The sequence below is a fragment of the Chiloscyllium punctatum genome, chromosome 33 (genome assembly GCF_047496795.1).
Source record: "Chiloscyllium punctatum isolate Juve2018m chromosome 33, sChiPun1.3, whole genome shotgun sequence".
Lineage (NCBI taxonomy): Eukaryota > Metazoa > Chordata > Chondrichthyes > Orectolobiformes > Hemiscylliidae > Chiloscyllium > Chiloscyllium punctatum.
This window is the reverse complement of record NC_092771.1, coordinates 23,178,948-23,192,559: the sequence shown is the minus strand read 5'-3', so window position 1 is coordinate 23,192,559 and position 13,612 is coordinate 23,178,948. Positions and strand designations below refer to the sequence as shown.

At 62.4% G+C, this 13,612-nt stretch overlaps 1 protein-coding gene across 3 annotated transcripts in view; it reads right to left on the bottom strand.

The window, feature by feature from the left end:
• The window catches only part of ice2 (interactor of little elongator complex ELL subunit 2), a 117,671-nt gene extending 104,501 nt beyond the window's left edge, over positions 1 to 13,170 (bottom strand). For all 3 annotated transcript variants that reach the window (XM_072553143.1, XM_072553144.1, XM_072553146.1), the window contains exon 1: positions 13,119 to 13,170. In XM_072553143.1, the coding sequence (XP_072409244.1) occupies positions 13,119 to 13,132 (14 nt within the window). In that variant the 5' untranslated portion in view covers positions 13,133 to 13,170. The remainder of the gene's footprint in view (positions 1 to 13,118) is intronic.
• Between the last annotated feature and the right edge of the window lie 442 nt (positions 13,171 to 13,612).

Below are 13,612 nucleotides of genomic sequence, written 5' to 3'. Positions count from 1 at the left end.
TTCCCTTCACCCCCCATATTCATCCCTCTCCTTCCCCCCCCCACATTCCTCCCTTCCGCCCCCATATTCATCCCTCTCCTCCCATCCCCCATTTTCCTCCCTTCCCCCCCCATATTCATCCCTCTCCTCCCCCCCCCCATTTTCCTCCCTCTCCCCCCCATATTACTCCCTCTCCTTCCCCCCCATTCCTCCCTCTCCTTCACCCCCCCATTCCTCCCTCTCCTTCACCCCCCCATTCCTCCCTCTCCTTCACCCCCCATTCCTCCCTCTCCTTCCCCCCCCATATTCCTCCCTCTCCTTCCCCCCCCCCATATTCCTCCCTCTCCTTCCCCCCCCATATTCCTCCCTCTCCTTCCCCCCCCCATATTCCTCCCTCTCCTTCCCCCCCCCAATATCCTCCCTCTCCTTCCCCCCCCCAATATTCCTCCCTCTCCCCTCCCATATTCCTCCCTCTCTCCCCCCATATTCCTCCCTCTCCCCCCCCATATTCCTCCCTCCCCCCCCCCATATTTCTCCCTCTCCCCCCCCCATATTCCTCCCTCTCCCCCCCCGATATTCCTCCCTCTCCTTCCCCCCCCCATATTCCTCCCTTTCCCCCCGCAATATTCCCCCCTCTCCGCCCCCATATTCCCCCCTCTCTCCCCCCACATTCCTCCCTCTCCCCCTCACATATTCCTCCCGCTACTCCCCCCCATATTCCTCCCGCTACTCCCCCCCATATTCCTCCCGCTACTCCCCCCCATATTCCTCCCGCTACTCCCCCCCATATCCTCCCCTCTTCCCCCCCCCATATTCCTCCGTCTTCCCCCCCCCATATTCCTCCCACTTCCCCCCCCCCCATATTCCTCCCTCTTCCCCCCCCCCATATTCCTCCCTCTCCTTCCCCCCCCATATTCCTCCCTTCCCCCCCCATATTCATCCCTCTCCTTCCCCCCCCCATATTCCTCCCTTCCCCCCCCAATCATCCCTCTCCTCCCATCCCCCATTTTCCTCCCTTCCCCCCCCATATTCATCCCTCTCCTCCCCCCCATTTCCTCCCTCTCCCCCCCATATTACTCCCTCTCCTTCCCCCCCCAATCATCCCTCTCCTTCACCCCCCCATTCCTCCCTCTCCTTCAGCCCCATTCCTCCCTCTCCTTCACCCCCCCCATCCTCCCTCTCCTTCACCCCCCCCCATATTCATTCCTTTCCCCCCCCATATTCATTCCTTTCCCCCCCATATTCATTCCTTTCCCCCCCCATATTCCTCCCTCTCCCCCCCCCCCCAAATTCCTCCCTCTCCCCCCCCCCCCAAATCCTCCCTCTCCCCCCCCATATTCCTCCCTCTCCTCCCCCCCCCCAAATTCCTCCCTCTCCCCCCCCCCATATTCCTCCCTCTCCCCCCCCCCATATTCCTCCCTCTCCCCCCCCCCCATATTCCTCCCTCTCCCCCCCCCATATTCCTCCCTCTCCCCCCCCCCATATTCCTCCCTCTCCCCCCCCCCATATTCCTCCCTCTCCCCCCCTCCATATTCCTCCCTCTCCCCCCCACCATATTCCTCCCTCTCCTACCCCCCCCATATTCCTCCCTCTCCTACCCCCCCCATATTCCTCCCTCTCCTTCCCCCCCCCATATTCCTCCCTCTCCTTCCCCCCGCCCATATTCCTCCCTCTCCTTCCCCCCCCCATATTCCTCCCTCTCCTTACCCCCCCATATTCCTCCCTCTCCTTCCCCCCCCCCCAATATTCCTCCCTATCCTCCCCCCCCCATATTCCTCCCTCTCCCCCCCCATATTCCTCCCTCTCCCCCCCCATATTTCTCCCTCTCCCCCCCCCATATTCCCCCCTCTCCGCCCCCATATTCCCCCCTCTCTCCCCCCACATTCCTCCCTCTCACCCTCCCACATTCCTCCCGCTACTCCCCCCCATATTCCTCCCGCTACTCCCCCCCATATTCCTCCCTCTTCACCCCCCCATATTCCTCCCTCTTCCCCCCCCCATATTCCTCCCTCTTCCCCCCCATATTCCTCCCTCTCCTTCCCCCCCCCCATATTCCTCCCTTCCCCCCCCATATTCCTCCCTTCCCCCCCCATATTCATCCCTCTCCTCCCACCCACCATTTTCCTCCCTCTCCCCCCCATATTACTCCCTCTCCTTCCCCCCCAATCATCCCTCTCCTTCACCCCCCCATTCCTCCCTCTCCTTCACCCCCCCATTCCTCCCTCTCCTTCACCCCCCCCATTCCTCCCTCTCCTTCACCCCCCTCATTCCTCCCTCTCCTTCACCCCCCCATATTTATTCCTTTCCCCCCCCATATTCATTCCTTTCCCCCCCCCCTTATTCCTCCCTCTCCCCCCCCATATTCCTCCCTCTCCCCCCCCAAATTCCTCCCTCTCCCCCCCCCCATATTCCTCCCTCTCGCCCCCCCATATTCCTCCCTCTCCCCCCACCCATATTCCTCCCTCTCCCCCCACCCATATTCCTCCCTCTCCCCCCCCTATTCCTCCCTCTCCCCCCCCCATATTCCTCCCTCTTCCCCCCCCCATATTCCTCCCTCTCCTCCCCCCATATTCCTCCCTCTCCCCCCACCCCATATTCCTCCCTCTCCCCCCCCCCATATTCCTCACTCTCCCCCCCCCATATTCCTCACTCTCCCCCCCGATATTCCCTCCTTTCCTCCCCCCATATTCCTCCCTCTCCTTCCCCCCCCATATTCCTCCCTTTCCCCCGCAATATTCCTCCCTCTCCGTCCCCATATTCCCCCCTCTCTCCCCCCACATTCCTCCCACTCCCCCTCCCATATTCCTCTCTCCCCCCCCCCATATTCCTCCCTCTCCCCCCCCATATTCCTCCCTCTTCCCCCCCCATATTCCTCCCTCTCCCCCCCCCATATTCCTCCCTCTCCCCCCCCCATATTCCTCCCTCTCCCCCCCGATATTCCCTCCTTTCCTCCCCCCATATTCCTCCCTCTCCTTCCCCCCCCATATTCCTCCCTTTCCCCCCGCAATATTCCTCCCTCTCCCCCCCCCCCCATATTCCTCCCTCTCCCCCCCCCCATATTCCTCCCTCTCCCCCCCGATATTCCCTCCTTTCCTCCCCCCATATTCCTCCCTCTCCTTCCCCCCCCATATTCCTCCCTTTCCCCCCGCAATATTCCTCCCTCTCCGCCCCCATATTCCCCCCTCTCCGCCCCCATATTCCCCCCTCTCTCCCCCCACATTCCCCCCTCTCCCCCCACATTCCCCCCTCTCTCCCCCCACATTCCTCCATCTCCCCCTCCATATTCCTCTCTCTCCCCCCCCTATTCCTCCCTCTCCCCCCCCTATTCCTCCCTCTCCCCCCCCATTCCTCCCTCTCCGCCCCCATATTCCTCCCTCTCCCCCCCCATATTCCTCCCTCTCCCCCCCCATATTCCTCCCTCTCCCGCCCCCATATTCCTCCCTCTCCCCCCCCCATATTCCTCCCTCTCCCCCCCCCCATATTCCTCCCTCTCCCCCCCCCATATTCCTCCCTCTCCCCCCCCCATATTCCTCCCTCTCCCCCCCCCCATATTCCTCCCTCTCCCCCCCCATATTCCTCCCTCTCCCCCCCCATATTCTTCCCTCTCCCCCCCCCCCCATATTCCTCCCTCTCCCCCCCTCCATATTCCTCCCTCTCCCCCCCACCATATTCCTCCCTCTCCTACCCCCCCCATATTCCTCCCTCTCCTACCCCCCCCATATTCCTCCCTCTCCTTCCCCCCCCCCATATTCCTCCCTCTCCTTCCCCCCGCCCATATTCCTCCCTCTCCTTCCCCCCCCCCATATTCCTCCCTCTCCTTCCCCCCCCATATTCCTCCCTCTCCTTCCCCCCCCCCAATATTCCTCCCTCTCCTTCCCCCCCCCCCAATATTCCTCCCTATCCTCCCCCCCCCCATATTCCTCCCTCTCCCCCCCCATATTCCTCCCTCTCCCCCCCCATATTTCTCCCTCTCCCCCCCCCATATTCCCCCCTCTCCGCCCCCATATTCCCCCCTCTCCGCCCCCCACATTCCCCCCTCTCACCCTCCCACATTCCTCCCGCTACTCCCCCCCATATTCCTCCCGCTACTCCCCCCCATATTCCTCCCTCTTCACCCCCCCATATTCCTCCCTCTTCACCCCCCCCATATTCCTCCCTCTTCCCCCCCCATATTCCTCCCTCTCCTTCCCCCCGCCCATATTCCTCCCTTCCCCCCCCATATTCCTCCCTCTCCTCCCACCCACCATTTTCCTCCCTCTCCCCCCCATATTACTCCCTCTCCTTCCCCCCCAATCATCCCTCTCCTTCACCCCCCCATTCCTCCCTCTCCTTCACCCCCCCATTCCTCCCTCTCCTTCACCCCCCCATTCCTCCCTCTCCTTCACCCCCCTCATTCCTCCCTCTCCTTCACCCCCCCATATTTATTCCTTTCCCCCCCCATATTCATTCCTTTCCCCCCCCTTATTCCTCCCTCTCCCCCCCCAAATTCCTCCCTCGCCCCCCCCCCGATATTCCTCCCTCTCCCCCCCCCATATTCCTCCCTCTCGCCCCCCCATATTCCTCCCTCTCCCCCCCCCATATTCCTCCCTCTCCCCCCACCCATATTCCTCCCTCTCCCCCCACCCATATTCCTCCCTCTCCCCCCACCCATATTCCTCCCTCTCCCCCCCTATTCCTCCCTCTCCCCCCCCTATTCCTCCCTCTCCCCCCCCCATATTCCTCCCTCTCCCCCCCCCATATTCCTCCCTCTCCCCCCCCCCATATTCCTCCCTCTCCTCCCCCCATATTCCTCCCTCTCCCCCCACCCCATATTCCTCCCTCTCCCCCCCCCCATATTCCTCACTCTCCCCCCCCCATATTCCTCACTCTCCCCCCCCCATATTCCTCACTCTCCCCCCCGATATTCCCTCCTTTCCTCCCCCCATATTCCTCCCTCTCCTTCCCCCCCCATATTCCTCCCTTTCCCCCCGCAATATTCCTCCCTCTCCGTCCCCATATTCCCCCCTCTCTCCCCCCACATTCCTCCCTCTCCCCCTCCCATATTCCTCTCTCCCACCCCCCATATTCCTCCCTCTCCCCCCCCCATATTCCTCCCTCTTCCCCCCCCCATATTCCTCCCTCTCCCCCCCCCATATTCCACCCTCTCCCCCCCGATATTCCCTCCTTTCCTCCCCCCATATTCCTCCCTCTCCTTCCCCCCCCATATTCCTCCCTTTCCCCCCGCAATATTCCTCCCTCTCCGCCCCCATATTCCCCCCTCTCCGCCCCCATATTCCCCCCTCTCTCCCCCCACATTCCCCCCTCTCTCCCCCACATTCCCCCCTCTCTCCCCCCACATTCCTCCATCTCCCCCTCCCATATTCCTCTCTCTCCCCCCCCTATTCCTCCCTCTCCCCCCCCTATTCCTCCCTCTCCCCCCCCATTCCTCCCTCTCCGCCCCCATATTCCTCCCTCTCCCCCCCCATATTCCTCCCTCTCCCCCCCCCATATTCCTCCCTCTCCCGCCCCCATATTCCTCCCTCTCCCCCCCCCATATTCCTCCCTCTCCCCCCCCCCATATTCCTCCCTCTCCCCCCCCCATATTCCTCCCTCTCCCCCCCCCATATTCCTCCCTCTCCCCCCCCCCATATTCCTCCCTCTCCCCCCCCATATTCCTCCCTCTCCCCCCCCATATTCCTCCCTCTCCCCCCCCCCCATATTCCTCCCTCTCCCCCCCTCCATATTCCTCCCTCTCCCCCCCACCATATTCCTCCCTCTCCTACCCCCCCCATATTCCTCCCTCTCCTACCCCCCCCATATTCCTCCCTCTCCTTTCCCCCCCCCCATATTCCTCCCTCTCCTTCCCCCCGCCCATATTCCTCCCTCTCCTTCCCCCCCCCATTCCTCCCTCTCCTTCCCCCCCATTCCTCCCTCTCCTTCCCCCCCATTCCTCCCTCTCCTTCCCACCCATTCCTCCATCTCCTTCCCCCCCATTCCTCCCTCTCCTTCCCCCCCCATTCCTCCCTCTCCTTCCCCCCCATTCCTCCCTCTCCTTCCCCCCCCATATTCCTCCCTCTCCTTCCCCCCCCATATTCCTCCCTCTCCCCCCCCCATATTCCTCCCTCTCCCCCCCCATATTCCTCCCTCTTCCCCCCCCATATTCCTCCCTCTTCCCCCCCCATATTCCTCCCTCTCCCCCCCCATATTCCTCCCTCTCCTTCCCCCCCCATATTCCTCCCTTTCCCCCCGCAATATTCCTCCCTCTCCTTTCCCCCCCCATATTCCTCCCTTTCCCCCCGCAATATTCCTCCCTCTCCCCCCCCATATTCCTCCCTCTCCCCCTCCCATATTCCTTCCTCTCCCCCTCCCATATTCCTCCCTCTCCCCCTCCCATATTCCTCCCTCTCCCCCTCCCATATTCCTCCCTCTACTCCCCCCCATATTACTCCCGCTACTCCCCCCCATATTCCTCCCGCTACTTCCCCCCATATTCCTCCCTCTTCCCCCCCCCCCATATTCCTCCCTCTCCTTCCCTTCCCCAATATTCCTCCCTTCCCCCCCCATATTCCTCCCTTCCCCCCCATATTCCTCCCTTCCCCCCCATATTCCTCCCTTCCCCCCCATATTCCTCCCTCTCCCCCCCCATATTCCTCCCTCTCCCCCCCCCATATTCCTCCCTCTCCCCCGCCCATATTCCTCCCTCTCCCCCCCCCATATTCCTCCCTCTTCCCCCCCCATATTCCTCCCTCTTCCCCCCCCCCATATTCCTCCCTCTCCCCCCCCCCTTATTCCTCCCTCTCCCCCCCGATATTCCCTCCTTTCCTCCCCCCATATTCCTCCCTCTCCTTCCCCCCCCATATTCCTCCCTTTCCCCCCGCAATATTCCTCCCTCTCCTTCCCCCCCCATATTCCTCCCTTTCCCCCCGCAATATTCCTCCCTCTCCCCCCCCATATTCCTCCCTCTCCCCCTCCCATATTCCTCCCTCTCCCCCCCCCATATTCCTCCCTCTCCTTCCCCCCCCATATTCCTCCCTTTCCCCCGCAATATTCCTCCCTCTCCACCCCCATATGCCCCCCTCTCTCCCCCCACATTCCCCCCTCTCTCCCCCCACATTCCTCCATCTCCCCCTCCCATATTCCTCTCTCTCCCCCCCCCCCCCTATTCCTCCCTCTCACCCCCCTATTCCTCCCTCTCCCCCCCCATTCCTCCCTCTCCCCCCCATTCCTCCCTCTCCCCCCCCATATTCGTCCCTCTACCCCCCCCATATTCCTCCCTCTCCCCCCCCATATTCCTCCCTCTCCCCCCCCCATATTCCTCCCTCTCCCGCCCCCATATTCCTCCCTCTCCCCCCCCATATTCCTCCCTCTCCCCCCCCATATTCCTCCCTCTTCCCCCCCCATATTCCTCCCTCTCCCCCCCATATTCCTCCCTCTCCCCCCCCATATTCCTCCCTCTCCCCCCCCATATTCCTCCCTCTCCCCCCCCATATTCCTCCCTCTCCCCCGCCCATATTCCTCCCTCTCCCCCCCCATATTCCTCCCTCTTCCCCCCCCCCATATTCCTCCCTCTTCCCCCCCCCATATTCCTCCCTCTCCCCCCCCTTATTCCTCCCTCTCCCCCCCGATATTCCCTCCTTTCCTCCCCCCATATTCCTCCCTCTCCTTCCCCCCCCATATTCCTCCCTTTCCCCCCGCAATATTCCTCCCTCTCCTTCCCCCCCCATATTCCTCCCTTTCCCCCCGCAATATTCCTCCCTCTCCCCCCCCATATTCCTCCCTCTCCCCCTCCCATATTCCTCCCTCTCCCCCTCCCATATTCCTCCCTCTCCCCCTCCCATATTCCTCCCTCTCCCCCTCCCATATTCCTCCCTCTCCCCCCCCATATTCCTCCCTCTCCCCCTCCCATATTCCTTCCTCTCCCCCTCCCATATTCCTCCCTCTCCCCCTCCCATATTCCTCCCTCTCCCCCTCCCATATTCCTCCCTCTACTCCCCCCCATATTACTCCCGCTACTCCCCCCCATATTCCTCCCGCTACTCCCCCCCATATTCCTCCCGCTACTCCCCCCCATATTCCTCCCGCTACTTCCCCCCATATTCCTCCCTCTTCCCCCCCCACCATATTCCTCCCTCTCCTTCCCACCCCCCAATATTCCTCCCTTCCCCCCCAATATTCCTCCCTTCCCCCCCCATATTCCTCCCTTCCCCCCCATATTCCTCCCTTCCCCCCCATATTCCTCCCTCTCCCCCCCCATATTCCTCCCTCTCCCCCTCCCATATTCCTTCCTCTCCCCCTCCCATATTCCTCCCTCTCCCCCTCCCATATTCCTCCCTCTCCCCCTCCCATATTCCTCCCTCTACTCCCCCCCATATTACTCCCGCTACTCCCCCCCATATTCCTCCCGCTACTCCCCCCCATATTCCTCCCGCTACTCCCCCCCATATTCCTCCCGCTACTTCCCCCCATATTCCTCCCTCTTCCCCCCCCCACCATACTCCTCCCTCTCCTTCCCACCCCCCAATATTCCTCCCTTCCCCCCCCATATTCCTCCCTTCCCCCCCATATTCCTCCCTTCCCCCCCATATTCATCCCTCTCCTTCCCCCCCCATATTCATCCCTCTCCTTCCCCCCCCATATTCATCCCTCTCCTTCCCCCCCCATATTCATCCCTCTCCTTCCCCCCCCATTTTCCTCCCTCTCCCCCCCATATTACTCCCTCGCCTTCCCCCCCATTACTCCCTCGCCTTCCCCCCCATTACTCCCTCTCCTTCCCCCCCATTCCTCCCTCTCCTTCCCCCCCATTCATCCCCCTCCTTCCCCCCCCATTCCTCCCTCTCCTTCACCCCCCCCATATTCATTCCTTTCCCCCCCCATATTCCTCCCTCTCCTTCCCCCCCATTCCTCCCTCTCCTTCCCCCATTCCTCCCTCTCCTTCCCCCCCCATTCCTCCCTCTCCTTCCCCCCCATTCCTCCCTCTCCTTCCCCCCCATTCCTCCCTCTCCTTCCCCCCCATTCCTCCCTCTCCTTCCCCCCCATTCCTCCATCTCCTTCCCCCCCATTCCTCCCTCTCCTTCCCCCCCATTCCTCCCTCTCCTTCCCCCCCATTCCTCCATCTCCTTCCCCCCCATTCCTCCCTCTCCTTCCCCCCCCATTCCTCCCTCTCCTTCCCCCCCCATATTCCTCCCTCTCCTTCCCCCCCCATATTCCTCCCTCTCCCCCCCCCATATTCCTCCCTCTCCCCCCCCATATTCCTCCCTCTCCTTGCCCCCCCATTCCTCCCTCTCCTTCACCCCCCATTCCTCCCTCTCCTTCCCCCCGCATTCCTCCCTCTCCTTCCCCCCCATTACTCCCTCTCCTTCCCCCCCATTCCTCCCTCTCCTTCCCCCCCCATATTCATCCCTCTCCTTCCCCCCCCATTTTCCTCCCTCTCCCCCCCATATTACTCCCTCTCCTTCCCCCACATTACTCCCTCTCCTTCCCCCCCCATATTCCTCCCTCTCCTTCACCCCCCCATTCCTCCCTCTCCTTCACCCCCCCCATATTTCTCCCTCCCCCCCCCATATTCCTCCCTCTCCCCCCCCCCATATTCCTCCCTCTTCCCCCCCCATATTCCTCCCTCTCTCCCCCCCCCATATTCCTCCCTCTCCCCCCCGATATTCCCTCCTTTCCTCCCCCCATATTCCTCCCTCTCCTTCCCCCCCCATATTCCTCCCTTTCCCCCCGCAATATTCCTCCCTCTCCACCCCCATATGCCCCCCTCTCTCCCCCCACATTCCCCCCTCCCTCCCCCCACATTCCTCCATCTCCCCCTCCCATATTCCTCTCTCTCCCCCCCCCCCTATTCCTCCCTCTCACCCCCCTATTCCTCCCTCTCCCCCCCCATTCCTCCCTCTCCCCCCCATATTCCTCCCTCTCCCCCCCGATATTCCCTCCTTTCCTCCCCCCATATTCCTCCCTCTCCTTCCCCCCCCATATTCCTCCCTTTCCCCCCGCAATATTCCTCCCTCTCCGCCCCCATATTCCCCCCTCTCCCGCCCCCATATTCCCCCCTCTCTCCCCCCACATTCCTCCATCTCCCCCTCCCATATTCCTCTCTCCCCCCCCCTATTCCTCCCTCTCCCCCCCCATATTCCTCCCTCTTCCCCCCCCATATTCCTCCCTCTTCCCCCCCATATTCCTCCCTCTCCCCCTCCCATATTCCTCCCTCTACTCCCCCCCATATTACTCCCGCTACTCCCCCCCATATTCCTCCCGCTACTCTCCCCCATATTCCTCCCGCTACTTCCCCCCATATTCCTCCCTCTTCCCCCCCCCCATATTCCTCCCTCTCCTTCCCCCCCCCAATATTCCTCCCTTCCCCCCCCATATTCCTCCCTTCCCCCCCATATTCCTCCCTCTCCTTCCCCCCCCATATTCATCCCTCTCCTTCCCCCCCCATATTCATCCCTCTCCTTCCCCCCCCATTTTCCTCCCTCTCCCCCCCATATTACTCCCTCGCCTTCCCCCCCCATTTTCCTCCCTCTCCCCCCCCATATTCCTCCCTCTCCCCCCCCCCATATTCCTCCCTCTCCCCCCCCCATATTCCTCCCTCTTCCCCCCCCATATTCCTCCCTCTTCCCCCCCCCCATATTCCTCCCTCTCCCCCCCCCCTTATTCCTCCCTCTCCCCCCCCGATATTCCCTCCTTTCCTCCCCCCATATTCCTCCCTCTCCTTCCCCCCCCATATTACTCCCTTTCCCCCCGCAATATTCCTCCCTCTCCGCCCCCATATTCCCCCCTCTCCGCCCCCATATTCCCCCCTCTCTCCCCCCACATTCCTCCATCTCCCCCTCCCATATTCCTCTCTCCCCCCCCCTATTCCTCCCTCTCCCCCCCCATATTCCTCCCTCTTCCCCCCCCCATATTCCTCCCTCTCCCCCCCCATATTCCTCCCTCTCCCCCCCCATATTCCTCCCTCTCCCCCCCCATATTCGTCCCTCTCCCCCCCCATATTCCTCCCTCTCCCCCCCCCATATTCCTCCCTCTTCCCCCCCCATATTCCTCCCTCTTCCCCCCCCATATTCCTCCCTCTTCCCCCCCCATATTCCTCCCTCTCCCCCCCCCCATATTCCTCCCTCTCCCCCCCCCCCATATTCCTCCCTCTACCCCCCCGATATTCCCTCCTTTCCTCCCCCCATATTCCTCCCTCTCCTTCCCCCCGCAATATTCCTCCCTCTCCGCCCCCATATTCCCCCCTCTCCGCCCCCATATTCCCCCCTCTCTCCCCCCACATTCCTCCATCTCCCCCTCCCATATTCCTCTCTCCCCCCCCCTATTCCTCCCTCTCCCCCCCCCATATTCCTCCCTCTCCCCCCCGATATTCCCTCCTTTCCTCCCCCCATATTCCTCCCTCTCCCCCCCCATATTCCTCCCTCTCCCCCCCCATATTCCTCCCTCTCCCCCCCCATATTCCTCCCTCTCCCCCCCCCATATTCCTCCCTCTCCCCCCCATATTCCTCCCTCTCCCCCCCCCATATTCCTCCCTCTTCCCCCCCCATATTCCTCCCTCTTCCCCCCCCATATTCCTCCCTCTCCCCCCCCCATATTCCTCCCTCTCCCCCCCCCCCATATTCCTCCCTCTCCCCCCCCGATATTCCCTCCTTTCCTCCCCCCATATTCCTCCCTCTCCTTCCCCCCGCAATATTCCTCCCTCTCCGCCCCCATATTCCCCCCTCTCCGCCCCCATATTCCCCCCTCTCTCCCCCCACATTCCTCCATCTCCCCCTCCCATATTCCTCTCTCCCCCCCCCCTATTCCTCCCTCTCCCCCCCCCCTATTCCTCCCTCTCCCCCCCCCATATTCCTCCCTCTCCCCCCCCCATATTCCTCCCTCTCCCCCCCATATTCCTCCCTCTCCCCCCCCATATTCCTCCCTCTCCCCCCCCCCCATATTCCTCCCTCTCCCCCCCCCATATTCCTCCCTCTCCCCCCCCCATATTCCTCCCTCTCCCCCCCCATATTCCTCCCTCTTCCCCCCCCATATTCCTCCCTCTTCCCCCCCCATATTCCTCCCTCTCCTTCCCCCCGCAATATTCCTCCCTCTCCGCCCCCATATTCCCCCCTCTCCGCCCCCATATTCCCCCCTCTCTCCCCCCACATTCCTCCATCTCCCCCTCCCATATTCCTCTCTCCCCCCCCTATTCCTCCCTCTCCCCCCCCCCATTCCTCCCTCTCCCCCCCCATATTCCTCCCTCTCCCCCCCCATATTCCTCCCTCTCCCCCCCCATATTCCTCCCTCTCCCCCCCCATATTCCTCCCTCTCCCCCCCCATATTCCTCCCTCTTCCCCCCCCATATTCCTCCCTCTTCCCCCCCCATATTCCTCCCTCTTCCCCCCCCATATTCCTCCCTCTTCCCCCGCCATATTCCCCCTCCCCCCCCCCCCCCCCCCCCCCCCCCTCCCCCCCCCCCCCCCCCCCCCCCCCCCCCCCCCCCCCCCCCCTCCCCCCCCCCCCCCCCCCCCCCCCCCCCCCCCCCCCCCCCCCCCCCCCCCCCCCCCCCCCCCCCCCCCCCCCCCCCCCCCCCCCCCCCCCCCCCCCCCCCCCCCCCCCCCCTCCCCCCCCCCCATATCCTCCCTCTCCCCCCCCCCATATTCCTCCCTCTCCCCCCCCCATATTCCTCCCTCTCCCCCCCCATATTCCTCCCTCTCCCCCCCGATATTCCCTCCTTTCCTCCCCCCATATTCCTCCCTCTCCTTCCCCCCCGCAATATTCCTCCCTCTCCTTCCCCCCCCCATATTCCTCCCTCTCCCCCCCTCCATATTCCTCCCTCTCCCCCTCCCATATTCCTCCCTCTCCCCCTCCCATATTACTCCCGCTACTCCCCCCCATATTCCTCCCGCTACTCTCCCCCATATTCCTCCCTCTTCCCCCCCCCCATATTCCTCCCGCTACTTCCCCCCATATTCCTCCCTCTTCCCCCCCCCCATATTCCTCCCTCTCCTTCCCCCCCCCAATATTCCTCCCTTCCCCCCCATATTCCTCCCTTCCCCCCCATATTCATCCCTCTCCTTCCCCCCCATATTCCTCCCTCTCCCCCCCCCCCCATATTCCTCCCTCTCCCCCCCCCCCCATATTCCTCCCTCTCCTTCCCCCCCCCACCCCCTAGAGCCTCTCACTCTCACCAGGAGAGCGCCATCTTCCAGTCCGCGGTCTAATCCCTTCCCCCGCTCCCAGGGCACGCGGAGAAACGTTCCGCCCGAGAGGGAGGAAGGAAACCCCACATTCAATAACAATTACTACAAAGGTTACATTATTAACACAACCTGCACTGAACTCTGTGAAACGCCGGGCCACAATCCACAGGAGCCTGCCTGAGGCCCCAGTCCCCCACCACACTCATTTTTGAGGATTCCAGTTCAATAAATTAATTTGATAGAGAGGAGGTAGTGGCTGATCCCTCACTGAAACCCTCTTGTCCTGTTGATCTGGGATGAAGCAACAAGTTTGCAAATGATAAATGTCAAAGTTTCAATATCTGCAAACATTTAAAATAGTGAATCCACAACAAACACCGCACACGAAAAAGCACTGAACCACAGTCTGTCTCCCTTCTTGATCAGGAACATAGTTGGAGCAAATTACTGCAGATTTGATTCGATTTACTGCTGTCGCGTGT